At 50.1% G+C, this 26408-nt stretch overlaps 2 protein-coding genes and 1 long non-coding RNA gene across 4 annotated transcripts in view; 2 read left to right on the top strand and 1 right to left on the bottom strand.

Annotated features, from left to right (window-relative positions):
- Positions 1–22475, top strand: CCNF (cyclin F). Of its 2 annotated transcripts, XR_011471281.1 has the most exons (18): positions 1–66; positions 1111–1265; positions 3276–3382; positions 4322–4389; positions 5634–5827; positions 6198–6251; positions 7008–7112; positions 7432–7509; positions 8626–8777; positions 10779–10943; positions 12880–13003; positions 13277–13457; positions 14248–14335; positions 17208–17307; positions 17406–17533; positions 18260–18429; positions 19184–20035; positions 22424–22475. XR_011471281.1 is itself a non-coding variant. In XM_070413218.1 (17 exons), exons 1-17 carry the CDS (start codon positions 51–53, stop codon positions 19651–19653), a joined length of 2355 nt encoding a protein of 784 aa, XP_070269319.1. In that variant the 5' UTR covers positions 1–50; the 3' UTR covers positions 19654–21045. The 2 variants fall into 2 exon arrangements, 1 of the variants encoding a protein (XP_070269319.1); XM_070413218.1 differs by lacking the exon at positions 22424–22475 and having other exon boundaries at positions 19184–21045.
- LOC139009167 (uncharacterized) overlaps positions 897–26408 on the bottom strand; it is a 34829-nt gene continuing 9317 nt past the window's right edge. Inside the window, exons 2-3 of the long non-coding RNA XR_011471282.1 lie at positions 10505–10540; positions 897–1356 (exon numbers count right to left, since the gene is read on the bottom strand). This is a non-coding gene — a long non-coding RNA (uncharacterized lncRNA). The remainder of the gene's footprint in view (positions 1357–10504; positions 10541–26408) is intronic.
- On the top strand, positions 22288–26394 carry TEDC2 (tubulin epsilon and delta complex 2). Its single transcript, XM_070413223.1, has 10 exons — positions 22288–22324; positions 22424–22522; positions 22706–22776; positions 22879–23260; positions 23734–23787; positions 24440–24533; positions 24698–24809; positions 24907–25008; positions 25370–25623; positions 25929–26394. The coding sequence occupies exons 1-10, from the start codon at positions 22299–22301 to the stop codon at positions 26073–26075; spliced, it is 1341 nt and encodes a 446-aa protein (XP_070269324.1). The 5' UTR covers positions 22288–22298; the 3' UTR covers positions 26076–26394.

Raw genomic sequence — 26408 nt, 5'->3', positions numbered from 1 at the left:
CGGAGGCGACGGAGGTGACTGAGGCGACGGAGGTGGCGGCGCAGGAGGCGATGGGGAGCGGCAGTGGTGAGCGCGGGGCGCAGGGGGGCGGGCGGCGGCGGCGGCGGGCGGGCGGCCCGAGACTGCGCAGCCCGGCTCGAGCCCTTTAGCCCGGGGTCCCGGCGGCACTTGCCCGGCGCGCAGTTTAAATGCCAGGCGGCGCCCAGGTCCGCGTGAAAGCCCTGCGCGGGTCCCATTCCCTGTAGAGGCTGTGAGCGCTGCCGCAGTTTGGGAAGTTATCGCCGTGGCGGTTAAGCGTTTCTGTGTCTGTCCTACATCAAGGGAATGAGGACAGTGTGGTAAAGTCCAGGTAACCTGTGGGAACCGGTCCCCCTGAGTGTAGGTCGGGCTTTCGAGGCACGTTACCTGGCGGATGGGAAGACCCCGGTTAAGAGCGGGGCGGGGGGCGGGGGGCGGAGTGCTGTATGGAAAACCAGGTAAATTGTGGGTGAGGGGTTCCTGCCCGGGAGTGTCTAAGTCCTCTACTTAGAATGAGGAAGGAGCTGCTGGAGTTGGAATGATCCCACCCCCGACCCCCCTATCCCTATGGGGAGAGAGGACACTGGGCAGAGGGGGGACCAAGCTGTCCTGCAAGTTCAGCCTTTGAGTCCGTGTGGAACTGACCCTCTTGGTTTGGACTCGAAAACCAGGTGGTTCAAGTCCACGGAGCCTAATGGAACATTATGCATTTTAGTCAGGTATGCAAATGGAGCAGAGAGATCAGCAGGGGTCCCGGGGGCTCCATTGAGAGGCCTCATCCCATTGGCTGCTTGGTTCCCCTTCCTGGTTATCCTCTGGGCTCCCGGTCAGAAGGTTTCCCGATAGCCAAGCTACATGATTGTCGGCTGTTCACCGTCCATACTTACTGAATATTTGAATAAATGACGATGTCGTCTGTTATCCTTATAATACTGCTCCTTTATTAATTCTCTGTTGGGGACTAGAAATCCGGTTGACTCCTTTCGTGGGGCAGGGGACAGTAACTGTTAAGTCATCAGCGGATATAACTTCATCTCCGTATAGCTCCTTTCCAGCGCATCACTGAGACCATTCTGATTCTTTTTTCTTAAGTGATCCACTGTAGGTGTGCCAAGTGTTTCTGTTATCCTACAAAGCGGAGAATAAGAAGAAGGCCCAGAAACTTAACCCTCTTGAGTCTCCCAGAAGACGTGCTCTTTCACATCCTGAAATGGCTCTCTGTTGGGGACATCCTTGCCGTTCGATCTGTAAGTTGCCCGATGAAGATAGTGTCAGCCCTAGCAGTGTTGGTCATTCCATCAAGGTTTCAGGTTCTTAAATGTCAGAACAGAACTTTGGCTACAAAAAGAACAGAGGAACAAGGATGGTAATTGTTAATAGATGCTTGAGTTTGTTCTGATCATGGGAAACCTAAAAGTAGTACGTTCACTATAATGTTTAACAGAGAAGCCACTTTTTTTTACGGCAGTAAAATTTGTATCCCTTAAGACATAAGACATTACATCTGAAACTAACACTGTATCTCAATTGTACTTGACAAATAAATTTTAAAAAATTTTTTGAGCCCTAGCCAGTTTGGCTCAGTGGATAGAGCGTTGGCCTGTGGACTGAAGGGTCCTGGGTTTGATTCCGGTCAAGGGCACATGCCCAGGTTGCAGACTCAATCCCCAGTAGGGGGCGTGCAGGAGGCAGCCAATCAATGATTCTATCTCTGATTCAATCATTGATGTTTCTATCTCTCTCTCCCTTCCTCTCTGAAATTAATAAAAATATATTTTTAGCCCTAACCGGTTTAGCTCAGTGGATAGAGCATCGGCCTGTGGAGTGAAAGGTCCCAGGTTCGATTCCGGTCAAGGGCATGTACCTTGGTTGCAGGCACATACCCAGTGGGAGGTGTGCAGGAGGCAGCTGATTGATGTTTCTCTCTCATGGATGTTTCTAGCTCTCTATCCCTCTCCCTTCCTCTCTGTAAAAAATCAATAAAATATATTTTTTTAAATATATATATATATATTTTTTTAAAGTTTTTTGAAAAAAATTAAGATATTAAAAAGAATAAAAGTATATCCTTGAGAACAAATCCCATGTAATATTCAGTACTGAAAGGGACTCGGAGTTATTTTACAGACATTGGAACTGCAGCCTCATTTTGAACGACTTAACCCAAGGCATATAGTGAATTCGTAGGAAAACAAGAACCCACTTCTCCAACTCCCAAAGCCGCCTCCATTTGGGTTATAATATCCATGAGTGCTGAGTTTCCAATGGCGGTGGGAACATTAGCGCTTAGATTGCTAACCAGTGATCAGGGCTCCCGCCCAGAGCAGAGGCTCCAGGTCCTACCTGAGGCTGCTGTCAGTCTTTTCCAAGAGTCCCTGTTGACCTCTAGGCTCCATTCATGCTCCCACTGCAAGACTCCAGGCAGAACAATACAAAACAGATCTTTGGCCCTTCCAGGTTTGGCTCAGTGGATAGAGCGTCAGCCTGCGGACTGAAGGAACCCGGGAGGGTTCGATTCTGGGGAAGGGCACATGCCCAGGTTGTGGGCTCGATCCCTGGTAGGTAGGGGGTGTACAGGAGGCAGCTGATCAATGATTCTCATCATTGATGTTTCTATCTCTCCTTCTCCATTTCTCTCTGAAATCAATAAAAATTTTAAAACAACAACAAAACAAATTTTTGTCCTAGCTGCTCTTGTTAGACTTGGTTCCTCTGTTCCTTGTAGCTATATATCGTACAGAGGTGTCATTCCCTCTTTCTCAGTCTAGATGATTATTCCCCCTTCCAGGACCACTGTCTCCACCTTTTTTTTTTTTTTTTTTTAATTTTTAAAATATATTTTATTGATTTTTTACAGAGAGGAAGGGAGAGGGATAGAGAGTTAGAAACATCGATGAGAGAGAAACCTCAGTCAGCTGCCTCCTGCACACCACCTGCTGGGGATGTGCCCGAAACCAAGGTACATGCCCTTGATCGGAATCGAACCTGGGACCCTTGAGTCCACAGGCCGGCGCCCTATCCACTGAGCCAAACCGGTTAGGACCACTGTCTCCACCTTTAGAGCCACAGAGAAACTTATTTCTGGGCTCTTTTTTCTATTCAAAACCACTGTTACTTTAAGACACAGAGTGGGGGCCTTTACTACTGGGGTAGGGAAGAGGACAGGAGGCCCTACATTCTGTCTTCAAGAGCTCCAGAGGCATGGCTTCTGGGAAGGTCCCTTAATTCCCACCTACCCTGCTTCCGTTGCTCTGCAGGTGCACTCCCACCTGAAGTACCTGGTGGACAACCATGCCAGCGTGTGGGCATGTGCCAGCTTTCAAGAGCTATGGCCTTCTCCAAGGAACCTGAAGCTCTTTGAAAGGTATCTCTGCACCCTGGGAATAGCTTGGTTTTCTCCCATCTTGGGGCTTCCCTGATATTTCAGCGTGTGTCCCAAGGCCTGACCTGGGAATGATTTTCTTCCTGTAGCCTCTGCCAATTCCTTATCCCCCCAAGGAAGCAACTAAGGGCAGTCAACCTCACCCACTGAGTCACATGACTTCCAGCACAGTCATCAGTCATCCATACCACCAGCACAGGCCTGATTCTCATTAGTCAGAGTGGTGCTTCTGAAGAGTCCCTCTTGGGCTGTGACCCATCCCTTGTGACTCAAACCCAGGTCACCTGTGTGTGGAAACTTTATTCAGCTCTCTTTTCTTTTGGCCAAAACCATATGATTTAAATCCTATTGCCTTTCGTTCACTGGCTGATCCCATCCCCCTGCTAGAGATGGGACCCAGAGGCAGGACCAAAGTGGGTGTGAGCCTTAAGGCCTGTGAATCGCTAGTGTGACAATGACTAAACACACCGTCCAAGTGTGCCAGTAGTTTCAGGCCGGCCACCCGAGACATAACCCACAAACTGTACAATTTACCCTTTTTAAATGTGCAACTTGATGATTTTTAATATAGTCACAGTTATGCAACCATCAACACTATCTAACTTTATAACATTCTCATTACCCCAAAATGAGACCCTGTACCCATTAGCAGTCATTCCCTATTTTACCTGCAATCCCCCAAACCCTAGCATCTGTTTCCTCTCTCTGGATATGCCCATTATGAACATTTCATATAAGGAATCATACAACTCGTTGGCTTCTTTCACTTTAAGGTTCATCCATGTTGTATAATATATAACTGCATTAGCTAAAAAAAAAAGTTGCTATTCAGAAAATAAGTACTCTAGCTTCAATTGCTGTGATGGAACATAACCTTGATGGAATATAATTCTGTGATATTTTCTGTTCTTAATGTTGTAGGGCTGCTGAAAAGGGAAATTTTGAAGCTGCTGTGAAGCTAGGCATTGCGTACCTCTACAATGAAGGCTGTAAGTCCTTGCAGGGCTGGAGCTGGCATTGCCCCTCTTGGTATTGATGTTTTAGAACATGCATAAGCTCTTCTCAGTGTTTGCAATTTAGTTGCTCTTCTTACTGTATCTGGAGGCCTGCCTTACTATCTTCTCCAAGGAGCTTGTGCCAGAGGTGCCCTACTGAGGGACCCATTGATGAAGTTTGATTTTTGTACATTGGAAGACTCACCTCTCATTTTAATAAATCTTTTCATTTCAGTCAGCAAAGAATGACTGAGCAGAGACTTAGAATGAGGGCTACTCAGGCAGCAGCCTTCCCCTGGCTGCCTGCCCTCTCTCCAGTTAACACCGAAACCCGTGTGTAGACTCTGGCTCCTTGCCTTAGCCACAGTTCCTCCGTGGAACTCTGGAGCAGTGGTCAAAGTGTGCCTAATTCCGTAGGATATCAAGAACACAGGTAGCCAAGGCTCTAAGCCGGAGGCAGGTACAAGCAGGTCAAAGCCAGCGTAGGGACTGAATTTCTTTACCCCCAAAGGTCAGGTGCTCTTTGAAAGAATCTTATGTGGCTTTCCACCAATTCCTGCATGTTTGCTTAGCACACTAAGGACTAGCCTAGGGTACATCCTGTCTGGTTCCCAAAACACATAAAGATTTGAGTATAACATCTGTTTTTCTGTTTCTAAAAGATTTGGCATCTTATTGAGAAATACTCCCTGCATGTGGTCAGTTGACAAGACTGTTGTGACTAATAGAAACAATGAGCATTCCTCCAGGCTGAGAAAAGCTGCAGTCCTGCCCCAAACCTCCCATCAGATAGCAGTTCCCAGACAAAATTCTCATACCATACAACTCACCCATCCAAAGTATACAACCTAGTGATTTTTGGTATATTCACAGAGTTGTGCAGCCATCACCACTGTCTGATTTTGGAAATTCTCATTACCCCCAAAATAAACTTGTTAGCCGGGGGGTTGCCAGCAGTACCCAACAGGAGGGAGGGTGGGCATCTGACACCTTCACAGAGAGCACCTTCCCACCTTCAAAATCCAGGCTATTGGGAAGACCCTGGCAGAGGTACATGAGTCACAAAGTAGGGGGGGGAGGGGAAGGAGCCCCCCATTCTGGAGGGCTTTTATCTCCTCAAACACCAGCAGCTCTGCACTGCAGTGGACTTGGGGTTTTAGACTCTCTCAAAAGATCATGGAGAACTCTCACATTTGTCCTTGAGACATCCCTGGGTCATGTTCTGTCCGCCTCTACAGTGTCTGTGTCTGATGAGGCCCGCGCAGAAGTGAATGGCCTGAAAGCCTCTCGCTACTTTAGTCTCGCTGAGCGACTGAATGTCAGTGCCGCGCCTTTCATCTGGCTCTTCATCCGCCCTCCGTGGTCAGTGTCTGGAAGCTGCTGCAAGGCCGTGGTTCACGAGAGCCTCAGGGCAGAGTGCCAGCTACAAAGAGTGAGTCCTGGCCAGGGGCGCATGTAGGGTGGGCAGCGCTGGGCAGTTCAAGCCCCACAGGATCCCGGGAGGTGAGAAACCTTGAGGAGAGATGCTGTGGACCATATAAAGTCAGGGACCTGAGGGCAGTGGAGGCACAGAAAACCAATAGTCTGGATGTGGGAGCGTCTGGAAATGCCCAAGCAGGAGAGGAGGCCTCGGAGCCGGGGTTCAGGGGAATCTGATGAGCTGGACTGCAGGCACAGTGACAGCTGGAAAGGCAAGAGGTTCCATGAAGCAGGCGGTCCTCTGCAAACCCCACAGACTGGTAGGGGCAGCCCTGGATGTTCTCTCCTCTGGTGATCATACTTCTTTCTCCTCCTCCTCTTAGACTCACAGAGCGTCCATACTGCACTGCTTGGGGAGAGTACTGAATCTTTTTGAGGTGAGTTGAGTTATCCATCCCACTTGGATTCTGAGTTTTATGTGTGCCTGGCCTGGGTGAGCACACAGAATACAGCAGCGTCACATGTCCATGGTGCTCACCTTTCTGCCAGCCACAAACACCAAGGATGAGGAAGTAAGTGAAAGTCAGCAAAAGGGGCTGTCCAGGGTTCAAAGCAAGAGTCCTGACTGTGAGAGGCTGTGTGGAGCCAGGCAGAGCGTCTGAGTGTGCTTATTTGTTCCATGGTTCTGCTATTGGTGAGCCTCTCCCACTGCTCACCCAGACCTCTCCACATTTGACAAGAAAGCTTTAACAAGCTTTGTTATTAAGGAATTCCCTCTGCAGCAAGTCAGGGAAGGTGGTGGCTTCTGGTGACAGGTGTGCATTGACAGTAACAGGGAGGGACACTGAGCATGAGGGAGGGGGTGGAGGAGCCCCAAGATAGCCTCCAACATCACCATCTGGGGGGTTCAGTGTGGAGGGCTTGCCCTCCAGTAGGCCTAGGGCCAAGCTAAACACAAACCTGGTCAAGGAGAAAGCAGAACCTGTGAGGGCAGAACTCGTGAATTCACTTTCCCCGTTGATTGTCAAATGTATGTCTTTAGAGAAATCATTTCTACTCTGATTTAGTTGACTCATTCTTATTAAAGAGCAATGCATGGGGACACTTAGAGATATGGAGAAAGATGAAGATGGTTACCAGAATGGGTTAGCAGAAAGAGAAGAAGAAAAGAATAACTGCTTGGACTTTTCCAGGATGAAGAGAAAAAGAAGCAGGCTCGTGAACTGTTTGAAGAGTCTGCTAATCAGGGATGTTTGACCAGCTCATACCTCCTCTGGGAAAGTGACAGAATGACGGATGTGAGTGGACCAGGGTCTGGGGAGGAGGAATTATGTTGGCCAAAGGCACAGTCTCCAAACTAGCCCTTGGATGAGGTTGTCAGCGCAGGAAGGATCCTCATACATCTAGTAGGCCCCTGGGAACCGCTGCTTAGTGGGCCACTCTCAGCACTGTCCCAAAATGACCACTGTCACTTGGAGAATAAAAGGCTTGGAAGAAAGTGCAGCCAGAGACCCTCTGGGGATGTTGGGGGAAACATTTAAAGATCCCGTAGGTCAGTTCTGAGTTTTTCCAGAGACACAACAGTATAAAGTCATGGTGACTTTCTTCCATTGATAGATGTCTGATCCTGGACGGTGCCTCCACAACTTCCGGAAACTCAGGGACTATGCTGCCAAAGGCTGCTGGGAAGCCCAGGTGAGGAGGGAGCTGGCCTTTACCTCCTGGACTCTCACTCAGGCCATAATACTGGAGTTGTGTCTTAAAGGAGTTTAGCTCTGGGGTGTGTGGGAAGAGAGCCTGGAACTGCTGCTTTCTTCTCTGTCCATTACCACCCTATTGTCTCAAAGCCCATCGCCTCTAAGCCAGTCTCTTAATTTCTAAGTGCCTGGGACTGCATCTGCTGTCAAAATTCATACTGGTCCCTAAAGTTGTCTTGCAGGTAAAGCTTACCTCAGCAACAGATCTTGAAGCTCCTTAGAGCAGGTGGGCATGTGGAGTGCTGTCTTATTCTCATTATTTGACCTGCTCACCAGGTTGTCCAGTGTTAGAACCAGAACCCTTAAGGATTCGTAGTTGGTGTTCTTTAAGCACTCTCCCCTTGTAGCTGTAAAGTCGTGATTTCAAGACAAAGAAAGCCAAGCAGGTAGAAGCTCAACCAATCAAGTGGATGGTTGAGAGTCACCTACCCTCAGAAGCTAAGAAAGAAATCACAAAGCGGCAGGTGGCTCAGCCTGACATGTCACAGAGCTCTGTAATGTTTATGTCCAAAAGGGCAGGCGGCAAATTTATAAGACATGACAATCACAATGTGGTTCTACTTGAAGCTCAAACTCATCAATAAGAGTAATAAGGTCCTGATAAAGTCCACAGGGCCTCAGTGCCCTCTGAGAAAAGAGGAAATAAACACAACTGAGGAAGCAGAGCAGCAGCATTCCCATCACTGCTGGCTGAAAGGGCAATGCATTTCTTCCTTCTGGAATATCTAGCTTTCACAATTAGGAGTTGAACAGAAATATACTTTTTTTTAAGTTACCAAACACTTATTGGCTGAACTGCTGTACCAGGTTAGGAAGGGGACTGACATTTCGTTACATACCTTTTATCCTTTTTAAAATTCTTTATCATGTGCTATATTACTTATTTCAAAAGGAATCATTAAAATCTTAGTCATAACGGTTACAGAAGGCTTGAGGCATAAGGAGGGCAAATGTGTATACACATGTCTTCTCTCTCAAAAGCTCTTCACATTTGGAAATGGAAAACCTCAAAAGTCACTGCTTTGTGCTCATTCTGCATGTCTTTACTTCTCAGCTGTCTTTAGCCAAAGCCTGTGCAAATGGAAACCAGCTTGGCCTAGAAGTGAAAGCATCCAATGAGATAGTCTGCCAGCTCTTTCAGGCTTCTCGCGCTGCTAATAAGCAGAAGGTCTTTTCCGTGCAGAAGGGACTCAACGACACGATGAGGTGAGGGGTTCAGGCCAGAGCGTCTGATTGGAAGGCAGAGTGACCACTGGTCTCTGGTGCAAAGGGAGCTATTCATTCTGTTTCACCTGAACCACCTGTCACAGAGCACTCTGTTGTCAACCCCACTAGGATCACCCCATTTGAGTGTGTGTGTGTGTTTTCTAAGTTATCCAGGGCTTTTAAGAGAAAATATTCGTCCTAAAAAGTGTTTCTCTCTCCAGTTTTCCTTTTTAAGCCTCAGAACAAGTTAAACCATTTTAAACATCTTTCTGAAGACCCCAAACCACCTTTTCTTTATAAGCTATCATTACGATCATCAACTTGGTGTGTGAAACTCCATGGCTGTCGGAGCCAGCCTGAACCAGGAGCTATGCCCTCTGGTTCTAAAACCCCAGCAATACCCACCTCTTCCTGCAGGCCCATTTTCCTCCAAGGTTTAGAGATAAGGCACTTCTTACGTTCAATCACAGAACATGTTAGTAAAATGGAAAATGTGAATAATTTTATGAGCTTATGTAAGAGATTTCTAATACATTTGGATTTATAATGGGCAGGCTCTGGCTATACTCTAGTAGACAATGCCCAGCACATAGTAAGTTCTCAGTAAACATTTATTTTTAGAAGGATCTAGCGTTTCCTGGAGAGGCTTAATGTCTAACACACACAGTCAGGGATGCAGCATCCTTAGATCCCACATTAAATGTCACAATCCCTTCCCCCCTCCTCTCAGCTCTTCCCTTTTTCTGTTGGAAGAAATTCGATAATAACACCTTGTGCCCCTCTCAGTCTGCCTCTTTTTTTTTTTTTTTTTGGACTGTTGCTATTTTGGGAGCAGCAGTGTGTAATAAATTTCACTTTTTTTTTCCTTGTTAAGAACTAAAATAATTTTATTGCGATACTATCATTTCAGCCCTTGCGTTGAGCATCTTTCCATTTTCCTCTGTGCCTCGCAACTGCCAACTTTTTTCTTTTTTTACTGAGGTATAATTGACATGTAACATATTAGTTTCAGATTTAACCATTTTAAAGTATATACATTGGTTATTCTGTTTTTATAAGCCAGATTAAGCTTGTTAATCTGTTTGTGTAGGGGAACTTCCTCTTCTGTTCCAGTAGTGGCTGGTTTAAACCTCAAATACCTGATACTCATGCTGTCTTCCTCCTTCTGGGAGAAACTAGAGGCTTGTCTTTCTCCTTCATCCTTTCCTCCTTCCATTCCACCTCCATTGCTTCCCTCCTTCCATTCCACCACTTTGACCCAATCTTTCCCTCCTTCCCTCTGAGATGCTTCTGTCCTGCCTGACACCAGGATCCCATCTACCCTGTCTGTGCAGAATCACAATTTTGCTCTCTCTTACTTCTTTTCTTTGCGTCCCCTCTCTTTTGTTCAGAAAGGCATTTCCCGTACTCTAGTATCCTTCCCATTGCACGCAGCATTCCTTTGTGATGTCTGTGTCCCTGACCCCAGGCTATAGCCCTCTCGAGGAAGGACCCCATGTGTGTTGTCTCTGTGCTCCATCAGGCTTGGTGGGTGACTAAGAAAGTCCAGTTTATGGGCTCGGTGCATTCTGCTTTAGTTATGTTCTTGGCTCTTTGCTCCACTGCAAAAGGTTTTGGTAAATGACCCCATAGGTGACTTGCAGGAAGGCCAAAGCTCTCGCACCTTTGAGTGTCTTTTCTCTGGTCCTGGGGTCTGTGATCTGTTCCACCTCTACCTTGCCCCTTACCTGTGAGTATCAGGTCTTTCCAGTGCCTGGGGGACCCTGTGGGGAAGGCAGAGACACAGATATATGAGCCACCTACCTCCCAGAAACAATGTCAGGAGATGTGGGGCCTCCCCAACCCCCTTGAATGTGGCATCTCAGCCTGGGATGGTTCCTGGGTAAACCAATAGTGCAGATGACCAGCTCTCTCACTCGAGACAGATGGACCATCTGGATTGGGAGACAGGACACTCATGAGTGCTCACTCTAGTGTTCAGGGGTGGTTCTCTTCCCAAAGGTACATTCTAATCGACTGGCTGGTAGAAGTTGCTACCATGAAGGACTTCACAAGCCTATGCCTTCACCTGACAGTGGAGTGTGTGGACCGATACCTACGGAGGAGGCTGGTGCCCCGGTACAGGCTCCAGTTGCTGGGCATTGCCTGCATGGTCATCTGCACTCGGTGAGAAGCTCCCCACAGCTATTGCCCTAGTCCAGTGGTTTTCAACCTTCTGGCCCTTTAAATACAGTTCCTCGTGTTGTGACCCAACCATAAAATTATTTTCGTTGCTACTTCATAACTGTAATGTTGCTACTGTTATGAATCTTAATGTAAATATCTGATATGCAGGATGGTCTTAGGCAACCCCTGTGAAAGGGTCACTCAACCGCCAAAGGGGTTGCGACCCACAGGTTGAGAACCGCTGCCCTAGTCCATGGGCTGGCTTTTCAGTGAAATAAAACTTCAGCGCCCCACTTGGTTAGATGGGGGTTTGAATTTTAGGGAGTGCTCAAGCCACGTAGTCCTCCCCACAGGGACAGCTGAGCTTGGAGTGTGGACAGCCACTCATCCCAGCACATGGTCTCAGGACCCAGAGTGTGGCCTTACTTGGTGAGGCTCAGGTTGGACCCCACTTCTGGCCCCTGAGGTGACTCAACAAGGAGGGAAAGTCAGAGTCCTCCACCCAAGATCATGGAAGATTGCTTGTTGGCAGTCACGTTCCCAATAATGTGTTTCTCAATCTTATTTATTACCTAAATCTGCTGTCCTTTAACAAATACCTGTCCACCCAGTTTTAGAAATAATATGAACAGTGATTCCCACCATACATTTTGTATTTTCTAGTTTTTCTAAACCAGATGGTCTGCCATTTCCCCTGGGCAGTACTTTCCAGACCAACCGTCCTTGTCTGCAAGGCTTGGGGGAAATAAGGAACAGGCTCATTGCACACAGTGGTGTGAATTACGGGGAGATTGATTTCTTTTGCACAATAACCCAGAGGCATAAGATCCAGGCTCATCATGTCATTGGGATGGATTTTCTGTTTCATGGAGGTCACAGAGGAGCCCTAGTTTCTGTCTTATTCTCTGCCACCACCATTCCATGGCCCCTAAGGTCACCATGTCCACCTTAGCAGCAAGCTCGGTCACATGGCCACATGTAACTAGAAAGCATGGTCTCTGGGTAGTCATGGAAGCATGGTCGTATGACCACAGGTGGAGGAAGCATGATGGACTCAGGGCCAGCAAGCAGACTGCCGCACACTGTTTGGGCCCCTTAGTATTTCAAGTCTCCTCACCAGAGAGGGCTGAATAGACAGGGCCCCTGCCTCCTGTACCTAGGTGGCATACTTACATCCTTGCCATCAGAAACCAAGTTATTGGATCACAAACTGACTAGCGGTGAGATGCTAATTGCTTTAAAATTTTTTAGAGGCTGAGATACCCCCACCTCTGCTCTCAAAGCAGCACTTGCCATGACTCCAAGCACAGGGCTCTCATCAGCACCTGTGGTCCCCATGCCTCAGCAAATGTGGGAGCTGCAGAGTCTTAGAACAAAGCGATCACAGGCCTGGCCCCAGTCCACCCTACCAGGCGAGGCACCCTCAGCAGGCCACTGGACCAGTGTGTTCACTGATAGTTGGCTCTCGTGGAGAATAGAAAACAGGGTGACCACCTGCCTAATGGACAATCAAATTTCCAGTGGCCAGACTCTGTGCTACGTACAAACCTTCAAACAACCTCTAGCTCAGTTCTGTTGGCTCACCTGCCTCCCGGGTTTAAGCCATTTATACTCACTGTAGAATCTGGCACAAAGCAGGGCAAATCCCCCTCACTCACTAAGAGGATTGACCAGTCGCGTCATTCATGAGTGCCTTTGGCAGAAACATCTGTGTGCCTGGCGGTCCAGCCACTCAGAATGGTCTGTGGCACTAATCCCTCCTCCTTTCCAGCCCCTTATGACAGGGTTATGTGACCTCTTCAGTTCCTGTCTGTAGTCACAAGCATCCAGGTCTATTCCTTGACCTCCCCACCCCCAGCCTCTTTTACTGAAGCCTAAAGTGATTGCCTCACTGAGGGAATTGAGCTCAACTCTCAGACCCCATCTCATATTCCAGGTTCATCAACAAAGAGATCTTGACAATCCGGGAAGCGGTGTGGCTCACAGACAATACGTACAAGTATGAGGACCTCGTGAGGATGATGGGAGAGATCATTTCTGCCCTGGAAGGGAAGATTCGAGTAAGTGGCCTTTTTCTTTTTTCTTTTTTTAAATCAAAGTGGAGGTCACATGAGGGAGTGGCAGGATCTGAGGGCAACCTCATAGCATTGAACTTTCCTGCTCTGGGAAGTTCTCTTGGACACTGAGGTCATCTTATCACCACATGCCCTGGCAACCATCTTGAACATCAGTCATGCCAGACTCTGTGCTGGGCCAGCCTCCCTGTTGAGTGGGTAGATGAGCTCTCTGTGTGCTAAGACCCCACCCCACGTCTGCCTTCCGGTTCTCTCTAGGTCCCTACTGTGGTCGATTACAAGGACATCTTGCTGACGCTGATCCCTATGCCACCAAGAACCCAGCACCTGTGCAGCTTCCTCTGTGAGCTCTCCCTACTGCACACCAGCCTGGCCGCCTACTCCCCAGCACGCCTGGCCGCAGCCGCCCTGCTGCTAGCAAGGTTGACACATGGGCAAAGTAAGGATCCTGCCCTTCAGGTTGAGCCAGGGGCCTGGGCAATTCCTGGAGTCAGAAAATGATGCTCAGATATAAGTGGGGAGAGGGGAGAAAAAGAAGCAGGCCCATCTCTCCTGGAGAAGAAAACACTAGAATGGACTAAAAGCCATTCTCTGGGGGGGTGAGGTTAGGGATGGTTCTAGCTTAAGTACAGGAGTGGACAAAAGTAGATTTATAATTATAGTACACCAAACACAGCATTTATTCTTGTATTATTATTTATTTATTTTTAAAATATGTTACTGATTTCAGAGAGAGGAAGGGAGAGAGATAGACGGATAGAAGCATCAATGATGAGAGAGAATCATCGATCGGCTGCCTCCAACACACCCCGCTCCTGGGGATTGAGCCTGCAACCCGGGCATGTACCCTGACCAGGAATCGAACCTTGACCACACCAGCCAGGCTTGTATTATTACTTACTAATTATTATATTACTAGAGGCCCTACGCACTAAATTTGTGCAGGAGTAGGCCTTCGCAGCCCTGGCTTCATCCGGACAGTCATTCGCTGTTCTGCCGTTTGGTTGATTTGCATATTAGCTTTTATTATTATAGATTTTCCATATGAACAACTTAAGCCTACCTTTGCCCACCCCTGTATTTCCCACACTGTTGACAGTGAGGAGGCATGCTTTGTATGTGGGGGTCTTTGTAACACTGAGCTCCAGGAAATCCCACAACAGAACCATCTGGGTTGTATGTGTGAGTGGGTGTCAGAACAGCCCCACCATTCCTGCTTTTCTCCCCAGCACAGCCCTGGAGCACTCGACTGTGGGACCTCACCGGCTTCTCCTGTGAAGACCTCATACCCTGTGTCTTGAGTCTTCACCAAAAGTGGTGAGTCTGTAAAAGGAAATGGATTCTCCCACCCTACTTCTGCCACAGAGGCTGGGTCCTCAAGTATAGAGAAAAGGAGGGGGCTCTCATGGGAGGACCATCAATGCACACAGACCTTTCCTGCAGTAAGTTGTGAGTATCAGGTGGGTGGTCATAGCCAGTCCTTGCAGCTGATTGGCCTGGGGGTAAATCCCTCCCATTAATGTGCCAACAGCAATCAAGGCTCAACTACAAGAGGACAGTGTACACAGCCCACACAGGAGGCACACCTCAAGTGCCCAGCTTGGGTGATTGGGTAGGCTGTGCCACTGGACCCTATAGAACACATACTAAGTTAGTCCACTCTACCAAGGCTGGGAGATGTAGCAGCTCTACCTAATACATAGAAACAAACACAGGGAGGCTGCTCAAATGAGGAGACAAAGAAACATGCCCCAAATGAAAGAACAGAACAAAACTCCAGAGAAAGAACTAAATAAAATGGGGATAAGCATTCTAGATGCAGAGTTCAAAACACTGGTTATAAGGATACTCAGTGAACTTAGTGAGAACCTCAATAGCATGAAAAAGGACCAGTCAGATATGAAGAATACACGAACTGAAATGAAGGATAATTTATAGGGAAACAACAGTACAGTAGATAAAGCTAAGAACCAAATCAGCAATTTGGAATAAAAGGAAGCAAAAAAACACCAACTCAAAACAGCAAAAAGAAAAAGGAATCCAAAACATGAGGATAGTGTAAGGAGTCTCTGGGACAACTTCAAGCTCACTAACATTTGCATCATGGGGTTGCCAGAAGGAGAACAGGCTGGTCCCACATGTGGTGGATAAAAATTGGGAGAGCTATCTCAGCTGCAGAGATCAAGAAATTGAAAGCCTATTTAAAAAAATAATGAGCCAAGACCGGTTTGGCTCAGTGGATAGAGCGTCGGCCTGCGGACTGAAAGGTCCCAGGTTCGATTTCGGTCAAGGGCATGTGCCTTGGTTGCGGGCACATCCCCAGTGGGAGGTGTGCAGGAGGCAGCTGGTCGATGTTTCTCTCTCATCAATGTTTCTGATTCTCTGTCTCTCTCCTTTCCTTTCTGTAAAAAAATCAATAAAAATATATTTTTTAAAAATAAATAAATAAATAAAAATAATGACAGAATACTTCCCTAACCTGCTGAAGGGAATAGATATGGAAGTGCAGAGAGTCCTAAATAAGATGAACCCAAAGAGGCCCATACCAAGGCACATCATAATTAAAATGCAAAAGGTAAAGGCAGAGAGGATCTTAAAAGCAAGAGAAAAGCAGTTACCTTCAAGGGAGCTCAATAGAAACTTTGAAGGCCCAGAAGGGATTGGCAAGACATATTCAAAGTGATGAAAAGCAAGGACCTACAACCAAGATTATCCAGCAAAGCCATCATTTAAAATCAAAGGGCAGACCAAAAAAAAAAAAAAAAGCTAAAGGGTCTTCTTTAAGAAGAAGAAGAGCCAAAACCGGTTTGGCTCAGTGGATGGAGTGTCGGCCTGCGGACTGAAAGGTCCCAGGTTCGATTCCAGTCAAGGGCATGTACCTGGGTTGCAGGCCCATCCCCAGTAGGAGATGTGCAGGAGGCAGCTAATAGATGTTTCTCTCTCATCGATGTTTCTGACTCTCTATCTCTCTCCCTTCCTCTCTGTAAAAAATCAATAAAACATATAAAAGAAGAAGAAGAAGAAAAGACAAGATAAAAAAATATGAACAGCCGGAACCGGTTTGGCTCAGTGGATGGAGCGTCGGCCTGCGGACTGAAAGGTCCCGGGTTCGATTCCGGTCAGGGGCATGTACCTGGGTTGCGGGCACGTCCCCAGTGGGAGATGTGCAGGAGGCAGCTGGTCTATGTTTCTCTCTCATCGATGTTTCTGACTCTCTATCTCTCTCCCTTCCTCTCTGTAAAAAATCAATGAAATATATATTTAAAAAAAAAAAAAAATATGAACAATAAAATGGCAATAAATACATATCTATCAACAACTGAATCTAAAAAACAAAATAACAGATACAGAGAACATTTGCCAGATGGAAGGTTGTTGAGGGGATGGGTGAAAAAGGTGAAGGGATTAAGAAATACAAATTGTTCATACATAATAGTCATGGGATATAAAGTATAGCATAGGGAACATAGTGAATAATCTATTAACTATGTATGGTGTCAGATGGGTGCAAGATTTAGCAGGATGATCACTTAGTAAGTTATGTAATGTCTAATCACTAGAGTGTACGCCTGAAACTAGTATAATAATGTATGTCAACTATAATTGAAAAATAAAAGTGGTTTTAAAATGGGGGTGCGGGGGGCTGTACTTCTTACATATATTACCCATATTCCCTCGCCCTTCCAGCCCTAGGCAAACATTCATCTACTGTCAGTCTCTATGGACTTACCTGTTCTGGACATTTCATAGAAACGGAGTCATACAATATGTGACCTTTTGTGGCCGAGCTTTTCCACCCTCATATTTTCCACTGTAATATTCTACTGTGTGGATATTGTGTTTATAATTTGTGCACTGATGGATGTTTGGATTGTTTCATGCTGCTGTGAACATCCACGGACAAGTTTCTGTGTGAACATGTGTTCACATGTCTGTTGGGGATACACCTGGGACTGGAATGGCTGGGTCATGGGTGACTCCAGGTTTAACTGTTAGGAACAGCTAGACTTTTCCACAGTAGCACCTGCTTTACCTCCCGTCACTGAGCTGTTTTTGAAAGTATGTTGTCCCCTCTCATTTCAGTGAGGGAGGCTAAAAATGGGAGTCTCTTGGGCTGGGTGTGCTGATAATGCCTGCCCCGGATACCCACCTGCCCCCCACTGTCCCTCATGTGTCCCTCTGTTTGCAGCTTCCATGATGACGTCCCCAAGGACTATAGACAAGTCTCTCTGACTGCCGTGAAACAGCGATTTGAGGACAAGCGTTACCAAGAGATCAGCCAGGAAGAGGTGTCACCCCCCTACCCTGTCTCCTGGTCTGGGTGGGAACAAACCCCTCCCTACCCCTTGGGGCCTATTCTCTCCCTCTGACCCTGGCTTCCTCTCAGGTGCTGAGCTACAGCCAGGTGTGCGCAGCTCTAGGAGTGAAACAAGAGAGCCCGGAACCCACGTCTTTCCTCAGCTCAGGGGACATTCACACCTTCCTTAGCTCTCCTTCCGCAAGGAAAACCAAGAGGTTAGTAAGCCCAGTATCTTAAGGGTGTGATGCAGTGTTGGCTCCTGTGTGCTTGGGCCTGGGTTCCCTTGTGACCCCTGCAACTGCCTGAGGGCCTCCATACACAGACGGTTCCTATGGCATAACGGAGAAGGAACAGATCCTGTGAAACTGAAGCTGGGTTGAATTCAGGCCTCAGGCCCCCGGGCCTGAGCTGCACTTCACAGGGCTATCCTCCTTCCTCCAACGTGCTGACTCTTGCTTTGACTGGTACCCTTTGAGGGAAAATAGGCTTGAGCATAGGTTGAGCCCAGCTCAGGCTCTGGCCCTGCCATGCACCTGTCACATGTCACCCTCCCTGGGCCCCCTACTCCATGGTGTTACTGGCATTCCCTGAACTCCAGCTATAACCTAATTAGTGTCCTCAGCGCCTCCCGTGCACCCTCATCTCTATCCTAATCTTCTGTGTGTGTCCCACTTACTTCTGTCTCTCCTATCTCAAAGTCCTGGCTGTACCACCTGCAATAACTTTTCTTCCCCACCTCATTCACCTGAAGAATTCGCACTGATCCTGCAAAGTTCAGATGAGCCAGTGCTTTCACTGCACCTCTGGCCTTGCCTCTGGGACTCCAAGGGCAGGCACTGGGTGGCTGTGTTATCTCTATCACAGCACACGGGGCAGGGCATGCAGGTGCCAGGGACCTAATGCTGCTGCCTATGACTGAGTTCCTGGCCTCCACATCTTAGGAAGCGAGAGAACAGCCTCCAGGAGGACAGGGGCAGCTTCGTCACCACCCCCACCGCAGAGCTGTCCAGCCAGGAAGAGACGCTACTGGGCAGCTTCCTGGACTGGAACCTGGACTACTGCTCTGGCTACGAGGGCGACCAGGAGAGCGAGGGCGAGAAGGAAGGTGATGGTAAGTCCTGTGGCCACGAAGCTACCCAGGGGCTATGCCAAAGGGGGCAACGAGAAAAAGGGCAGCTCTCATCGAGGGCCCCTGGCTTTACCTGCAAGAGAACATGTCCAGACACAGGTAGACGTGAGAGAACAGAGTCCCTAGGACACCAAAGCAGCGTTTGGGGAGAGAGGATTTAAGCCAAATGTGTGTCCAGTTTCAGGCAGGCCTGTGTTGATGGAAGGGACTCACTGGGGCAGGGAAGAGGAAGAAGTCCTGTCTGGAGTTTACAATAAGATCTTTCTAGAACATGGTGTGAGATGTGTCCCCCACTGCCCTGTGCAGCTTTGTGGTTCTGTGCCTCACACTCCTCCAGGATTCAGGAGAGGCTGCAGAGGGCTCTATTCTCGTGTTTTCAGGTACTTGTCTGCATAGAAAACCCAATTCAAGCAGTTTCTGTCAATCTCCCGATTGCTTGCAAGCTTTTGTGTCCAGGGAATTAAGTAAATTATTAGATGACCATTTCGTTGTCACTTCCTACTATCCCCCAAGTCCTATTGGGTTCCCCAAGCATGAAGGAGGCATTTCATCCTCCATTCTTTAACTCAAAGGAGATCGGTAGAGGGGACTGTCTAGTGAGGTCCAGTACATGTACCAAGAGAACTGGGTGAGAGTTGGTTGGACCCTAGGCGACCAGGGTCCCAACTGGGTAGGGTGTCACCCTGATGCTCAGTCTATGGCCTGACCTCTCCTCTGATTCCTCCTTCTCCCATAGTGACGGCTCCCAGCGGCGTCCTTGATGTCACTGTGGTGTACCTCAATCCAGAAGAGCACTGCGGCCAGGAATCTAGCGATGAGGAGGCCTGCCTGGAGGACAAGGGATGCCAGGACCTGCACACCATGGTGCCAAGCACCCAGACACCTCTGGCCCTAGGGCCCAAGCCCCCTCTCTGTGGCAGCAGGGAAATGGGCAAGGACATTACAACCTCAGGGTACTCCTCCGTCAGCAGCGTGAGTCCTACAAACTCCGTGAATGGCGGCCCTCCCCAATCTACCTCAGCACATTCCCCAGGCAGTGACTTGAACACACTGCATTGCCACCATCATGCCAGGAAGTCGTGTTTACAGTGTCGTCCCTCAAGTTCCCCAGAGAGCAGTGTTCCCCGGCAAGAGGTGAAAAGGAAAAACCTATCTGCCCCCAGCAAGGAGGAGCAGGACACGAACTTGGGCTTCCTGGAGCTGTGAGTGTGTTAGTGTTTGCTGCAGTGAATGTTTGCAGAGAGAGAGCTGCTGCTGCACTAGAAGTGGGAGCACTGGAGATGAATGATGTGTAGACCCCAGTGGCCTCAAATGGGGAACAGAGAACTTAGGAAGGGCACTGAGTGTCTTTCACCGGGCGAGTCTCATTCCAGCTATCAGAATGTCTAAATCAGAACAAAAACTCAGATCCTTCTCTTTGAAAAGTTTAACCTCAAAGCAACACTGTGTGAAGCCTATTTCTCTGTGCTCCCCTGTGTCCATCCTGCTTTCTCTTTGGGAAGCTTAAGCCCATGGCCTGACAACCCCAGCCCCACTGAACCCTCATCACAGTAGTGACAGCTTTCACAATTGAGAACACGTGATCCAGGTAGCCTGGCACAGCTTCTCCACTCCCTCCATCTATCTGGTTTTAGGTTCTAGGGGGAGCTGAGAGCTTTGAGTACAGGTCTGTTGCCGTGCCCACCTCACCCTGCCCAGATTATCTACTCCCTCACAGGGCAGTGGGCCCCGTGGTGAGGGAGCCCTGCCCTTTTCATTGTCGGACTACATGTGATGACCAGACATGAAGGCCCTGACTTTTTGCAGGACAGGACCTTGATGTCTTGGTCATAGGCTCCCTCCCAGCTCATTTTAGAAATCTGTCCCTCCTCCCAGAGTGATTTGTCTGTGTCCCCAACAGATAGTCTCCATATGAATATCTCTTGCTGTGCTGAATTTCTGGGCCATTTCTTTTTAAATAGAAGGTATTAAATTTTTAAAAACAAGGGATTCTTAACATTATTTAGACGCAGCTAAAGATAATCTGATTCAAACCCCTCAAAGCTATCCTGATACTGTTTATGCAAAAAGAATTTTCCTAAAGAGGTTAGCCAGGGGGAAAAAAACCCCCACAAAAAACATCATTTGTAACATCTGAAGTGACCCAGATGCAGAAGAGCAAGATTGAGAAGAACTGTCCCTGCCTACTGGGCGAGGATGGGTCTGCTGTGGGCTTCTGAGAATAACTAGCCGAGACACTTGGGGCAACAGCCAAAACACCTGAGAGATCTGCCCAAGAGCAGTGACCCTGACCTCTCCGCAGTTGGGTTGACCACTGACACTCGCCATGCTGTGATAACTTCTGTTTCCTCTCCAAATGTCAGAAAGAACCACTTGACTGGGAGTGTCCCCCAAATGCTCTTGAACCAGAATTACAATGCTTGTGTGTGTGTGTGTGTGTGTGTGTGTGTGGTGTGTATCTATGTCTTTTCTACTGTAAGAGAATTTTGCAACTGTGTGCCCCTGCGCATGTGTGAGCCTGTTTCTTCGCCTGTAAGATGGGGCAATATCTACCTCACAGGCCTGTTGTGAGGATTAAACGTGATGATGATAGTGGAAGCTGAGTGATGTGCATATCTGTACTGCCTTCTTGTCACTTCCTACTGTCAACAAAGTCACATTGTGGCATTTGTCCATGGCCCCTTACCAAAATCCCAACTCTGGGTGAACCCAGTTCTTTGCCTTCTCCCAGCCTGCACCTGGAGGGGAAACTACTCCTGTGGAACCTAACACTCCATGACCACAGTGTGGGGTCTCCTAAGTGCTGATGGGAAGCGTTTTCCCCTCCCCTCCTACCTCACAGAGAATCTCATTTTGGTAGAATGGCATCAGCCTCCCCACATTAGGCATGAAAACAGGCCACAGCAGATGGAGGGGCCACGGTAACAGCAGCCTCAGGGCTGCCTGGGTCCCAACCCCTTTGTGTCTGGCCCCCTCAACTCCCCTCTTTCATGTCTCTACCCTATGCTGCACCACCTTTCTATTAGTGACTATAAAATGGACAGCTCTCCATCTGTAAACATGCCCCCCCCCCCCCAAGATTTGTGGTCGTAACCCAAGATTTTTGTTTATTCTTTTCTCCAATTACATTGGGGCTTGCCGCCTGCATCCCTGCCCCCACCTAGGTGTTCCCTTAGTCACTGAAGACCCCACCCCCATCCCTTGGACAGCGTCCTAGTATAGTCTCCCAGTGCTTCTTTGACACCGGGGTCTGCTGTCACTCCACCTCTCTGGGCTCTAGCTCTCCTTCTAACACCCATTCCTCACCTGTCCCTGTCCATGCACACCTGCCTCACCTTGAACCCTCTTGCTTCATCTCTACCCACGTGCCTACCTGATGTCTCCCCTGAATGTCATCACCGCACCTGTATGTCCAAAAGTAAACACTCCCTTCTTCCTCACCCCCGCTCCCAACACACACTTCATCCTCATCTCTAGCAACTGTTGCCAGTAAATAGCGATTGGGCCCATCCCGGCGTCAGCAAGACCGGCCGGCCCCACTTCCGAGTGCCTTCAGTAAGAACAGAGACGCCAACTGTGAGCGATCACAGATGCTACCATCTACCAGTTAGCCGCACCGGAAGCCTGCGCGGCACCCGAGGTCCGCTCCTCCAAGCCTCGGGGCCTGGCTCCTGGAAGAGGGGCCCGAGCGGCCAGGCGCGGGGTGGCAGGTGGGCTGGGTGTAGGGGAGGAGGAAGGTCCTGAGCTCTGGTCTCCGGATTGGATAGTCCGCCGGAAATGGGCGGTCTTATAGCCCGGAAGGGGTGGGACTTTCCGCCGGCGGCAAATCCTGAAGACTGACTATCGTCTCCATGCTACCGTTCGGTTGCTCACGCCGGTGAGGCCGGCGCGGGGGCGAGGGCGGGATCGGGGGCGGGAGCGAGCACGGCCCGATGGGGGCCGCCCGGGTGCTGAGCTACCGGCGTGTCCTCCCCAGGCTGGTGGCCGAGCTGCGGGACGCCCTGGACACCTGTGCCGAGCGGCAGCGGCAGCTGGAGGACAGCCTGCGGGTCTCCCGGAGGCTGCTGCGGGCCTGGTACGCGGGCCCCGGGACCCCCGACTCGGCCTTCCCCGGGCCCTCAGAACCCCTCTCAGAGACCGGGCCAGGAGGGCGGGCCCAGCGCCCACTTCCCAGGTGCCGGTTGTCGGTGTCATCTCCCTCCCCGCTTTCCCTGAAGGCTCTGAGGAGGCTGGGGTTTAGCTTCCTGTGTCTTCGCAGGGAACCAGCTGAGACCCCGACTCCGGAGCCAACCCCAGGTCCAGAAACGAATGAAGAGGCCCCGTCTCCAGGTAAACCTCAGCCACCCAGCTCCAAGTGCTGCCCCTGGCCTGCCTTCTGCATGCAGCGGTAAGAGGGACAGTGGTGACCGACTGCTGTATTGGCTTCTGCAGCATGCACACCCAGCCCCCAAGACCTCAAGGAGCTGGAGCTTCTAACCCAGGCACTGCAGAAGGCTGTACACGTGCGAAAAGGCATATCTAAGGCTGGAGAAAGAGACAAGGCCTCCAGCCTGAAGTCTGGGTCCATTGCCACTTCGGCTACCACAGCCGCTGCCCCACGCCGGGCTTCTCAAACAAAACTCCCCAGGGCCACCCACCAGGCCACCAGGCCTGCCAAGGGCCTCCCTAAGCCTAGGCTTCTGTCGGCGGCGGATCAGACCTGTACAGGGAGAGGGCCCCTAGCTGCCAAGCCTGGACCCGGCCTCAGGGACCCACAGATAGCTCCATCGGCTGCTCCTCAGACCCCCGAAGCTTTCACACTCAAGGAGAAGGGGTAGGTTTCTCAGAACCTCACTGGAGGAACTGCTAGCACTCTACCTGACCAGACCCTAGCCAGCAGCTGGAGTCTGGAATTTGGGGTGACAGGGAGGGCAGGGCATTGAAGTGCATGTGGGTTCTGGAGTACCACCCATGAGGCCCATGCCCTGAAGCTGGCAGAATGGAACAGCTGGCTGTGAATTGGCTGGGTTTGATGGGCCAGGGCCTGTCCCACTCTCCTCCCTGGCCGTCCGGTGCCCTTTTATCTACCCAGCCCAGGGGCTCAGATGGTCTCTGCTTGTGGTACCCTCTCCTCTCCCTGACAGGGCAGACCTGGACTGGGTTGGCTCCCATGGTCACTCTGGAAGCCCTGTTTTGGGGGGGGAGGGGGGAGTGTTAGCCTCACCCTTATCTGGGCTCTGAGCAGGGAATGGGGTCTGCAGTCCCAGAATGAGGCGAGGCTCCTTTGAACACTGGCTTTCCTGACAGGACGCTGCTGCAGCTGCCCATGGCCTTCAGGAAGGCGGCTTCTCAGAACTCCTGGTGAGGCTGATTCTTGCAACTGGGTGGGGGTGGAGGGGAGAGCAGGGAAGCCAAGGCTTCCCACCAGCTCGGGGCCCTGTTGGTAAGACTTTTTCAGCAGATCCCTTTGCTTTCTTTGCTAGGAGGGAACACTATATATTAAGAGAGTCTGCCCAGCTCCTACTGCCGTAGTCACCTTAGACTCAGTAGGCTTTGAGAACCCCAGCTCAGCTGCTTGGTTATAAGCTGCAAGACTTTGAGCAAAACACTTGGTGTCTTTTAGTCCCAATTTGTCTTGCATGTGCAGGTGATGATAGTAGTACTAGCTTTCTAGAGATGTTAACCGAGGTGGTTCCTTTCAGGTTATGCACTGTGCCTGGTACATAGCCAACACCCACAGTTCTTACCAGTCATCCTAGTTACCAGTCACTGCCAGCCCCCCTCCCCTTCTTCCTCAGATTCTCTCCTAGTATTTCTCAGAATGGGTCAGCTCTCTGGACAGTGTCCTCTTAGTTCCCCTGAGACATCCCAAGGCCTCTCCTAGCTCTCAGCAGAGTCAGACACCCTAGGGCCTAGGCTGAGGCCCCTACTCTGGCCCTTGCCTACTTCCTGAGATCCAGTCCAGCTAGCTAGAATAATGATCTCTCTCTGGGGTGCCCATGTGTACATCCAGCCTGTGGGCCCAGCTCAGCTCTACACAGACCAGCGACTCCATGGATGCCACTACGTCCTCTAAAACCCAGTTCCTCCAGAAAATGCAGGTGACTGTATCCTTGCTGGATTTGCTGGGGGGTAGGGAAAGAGTGTCTGGTTCTACACTTGGTGAATTTGAGGAGCAACTCCAGGAAGGCCCAGAGCCACTCCCAGGCCCCATCTTTAGGGGAGGTGAGCGGTGTCGCTGAACATGGGAGTTTCCCTGACCTGTGTCCAGTCAGGCTGGCCTACCTCCGGGCTCAGTGCTGCAGAGGTGGAGGCAGAGGTAGGGCGCCTGCAGAAGGCTTGCTCGCTGCTAAGACTGAGAATGGAGGAAGAGCTCACAAGAGGTCAGTGGGCCCTGATACAGGTTTTTGTATGGGGTTGGGGGTGGGGGTGCTGCAGGACCAGCATGGACCCAGCCTGCCCTCCATAACTCTTTCGTAGACCCCACGGACTGGATGCAGGAGTACCGTGGCCTGCTCACCTTGGAGGGGCTACAGGCCATTGTGGGGCAGTGCCTCCACAGGCTACGGGAACTGCAGGCAGGTGAGACCCCACTGCCATCTGTGCTGAAGTCTGGTAGGGGAGGTCAAGGTTCTCTAGCCACAGGACACCCCAAGAGTAGAGGCAGGCAGGCCCTTCCCCAAGTCACTCCATTGCATTCTGAGTTCTCCCCAGTTGTCCTGTGGGACCAGTCGGAACAGCTCCTCCACCCCCATTCCTTCTCCCAACACACAGAGCCCTACCACTTTAAGTAGTTTACTTATTTGTCCAATCATTGAAAAGGTAGCATGTGAGAATCAGAGGTACTGGTAGGTGACTGGCCTAGCCTTGTAAGAGATGATTGTGAACAATAGGGCTTTGTCTCGGAGGCAAATGGAGACTTTGCAACTTTGCTCCCCCTTAGAGGAGAGTGGCAAAGAGGTGCCTGGCTGTCACCCCAGGAGGCCACATTCCCCCGTCCTCACAGAAGTGGTGGAACAGCAGCTGGGGCCGTGGCCTGAGGAGAGGCTCCCCATGGCCTCATTGCCTTGTGGAGGAGGAGCAGATCCCACCTGGAGCCCCCAGCTGCTTCTCTACTCCAGCACCCAAGAGCTGCAGACCCTGGCAGCCCTCAGGCTTCGGGTGGACATGCTGGACCAGCAAATCCACTTAGAAAAGGTACTTCCAGAGTGAGGATTAGGGAGTAGGTGTCTGGGTGCCAGGGGAGCCTGAGTCATGGGGAGGATTCCAGATCTGAAGCCTTGTGAGGGCTCAACAGCCTATCAGTGCTCTTGACGAGAGCCTCTACACCTGTGCATTTGCCAGCACCGGGGCAGCAGGAGAGAGAATGGAGCGTTTGGAGGAGGAAGGGGCTGGATCATGGTGCCTCAAAGCCTGTCCTGGAATTACTCTATCCCCGGAGGGCCTGGACTGCTGTCTGGGATAAGGCCTCCCTGCAACCTTGACCCTACATCTCCCCCCAGGTCCTGATGGCAGAACTTCTCCCCTTGGTGCGCATGCAGGAGCCACTGGGAGCGCCCCAGCTGGCGCTATGCCGGGCTGTGCACAGCCTTCTCTGTGAGGGAGGCCAGCGCTTCCTCACCATCCTGCGAGATGAACCTGCTGACTGAACCCTTCCTGTGACTGGGCAAGCTGGTTCTGGGTCTACTGGGAGAGCACCCCTTCTCTGGTCAGAGTTAAATGAACAGGAATTGAGGGGATTCACCGGTGCAGTGGCCTGGCTCGAGACGCCTGTACTCTCCTGGGAAGCCAGGCTTCCAAGGGGAAGGAATGGACCTCTGGCTCTTCCTGAGGAACTAGGTCCCTTCTCATAGCTGCTAATCCTGGTCAGGGCTCAGCTGGGCCCTCCACAGGCTTGGGGGAAACAGGCCAGTGGGGGTTTTTCTTAGCTACCTCTATTTTCTCTCACTTTAGACTTAAAAAGCTGCTTGTGTGACATTAAA

Source organism: Myotis yumanensis, unplaced genomic scaffold (genome assembly GCF_028538775.1).
Source record: "Myotis yumanensis isolate MYYU_CA2020_CCGP unplaced genomic scaffold, mMyoYum1.0.hap1 SCAF_4, whole genome shotgun sequence".
NCBI lineage: Eukaryota > Metazoa > Chordata > Mammalia > Chiroptera > Vespertilionidae > Myotis > Myotis yumanensis.
Note: the sequence above shows the minus strand (reverse complement) of the source record. Positions and strands in the feature narration are given on the sequence as shown.